Genomic DNA, 540 nt, shown 5'->3' on the forward strand with positions numbered 1-540 from the left:
CTGTGCCAGCCCCCCAACACTGCTGGGGAGGTCTGCCTTAGAGCGAGCAGATCCGCTCACCCCAAAACACGAGCAGACTGTAGTATAGTCCTTGGGGCAGGAGGTGAACCCAGGGCGTGGGTCAGATGGCCAGCAGGATTTGGGAGTTATGCTTGCACTGGACCCAGGGCTCACCCTGTAAGCCCCCCAAACCGTGGCCTGTTGGGATACGTCACCTGTAGGTGGTGATGTATCTGGTGGGGAGGAAGGTCTCCACACTGGAGGTCCAGGAGCAGGAGAAATTCTCGTAGTCAGATGCTCTGCAGGACACAAAGGGGACTCCCGGCACGTCTGGGGGTCCAGGGCAAAGTGATGGTCAGCGAGAGGTTCCCCCATCCTGCAGCCCAGCCAGCACGCAGGGACCCCCATGTCACTGCAAAGTTCCTTCTTCTCAAGCCCCTGCCAGAGGTGTGGCCACCGCCAGCCCACCCTGGCAGGGCTGCACTCCCCCTTACACCCCAGCCTGCAGACACGTAGCTACTCACGCCCCACCCGCAGGGA

At 61.7% G+C, this 540-nt stretch overlaps 1 protein-coding gene across 1 annotated transcript in view; it reads right to left on the bottom strand.

The window, feature by feature from the left end:
• The window catches only part of IL11RA (interleukin 11 receptor, alpha), a 4,951-nt gene that overhangs the window by 3,630 nt on the left and 781 nt on the right, over positions 1-540 (bottom strand). Inside the window, 1 exon segment of the mRNA XM_009875535.1 lies at positions 216-469. Within this exon segment, the coding sequence (XP_009873837.1) occupies positions 216-469 (254 nt within the window).

Source organism: Apaloderma vittatum, unplaced genomic scaffold, assembly GCF_000703405.1.
Source record: "Apaloderma vittatum isolate BGI_N311 unplaced genomic scaffold, ASM70340v1 scaffold9778, whole genome shotgun sequence".
Lineage (NCBI taxonomy): Eukaryota > Metazoa > Chordata > Aves > Trogoniformes > Trogonidae > Apaloderma > Apaloderma vittatum.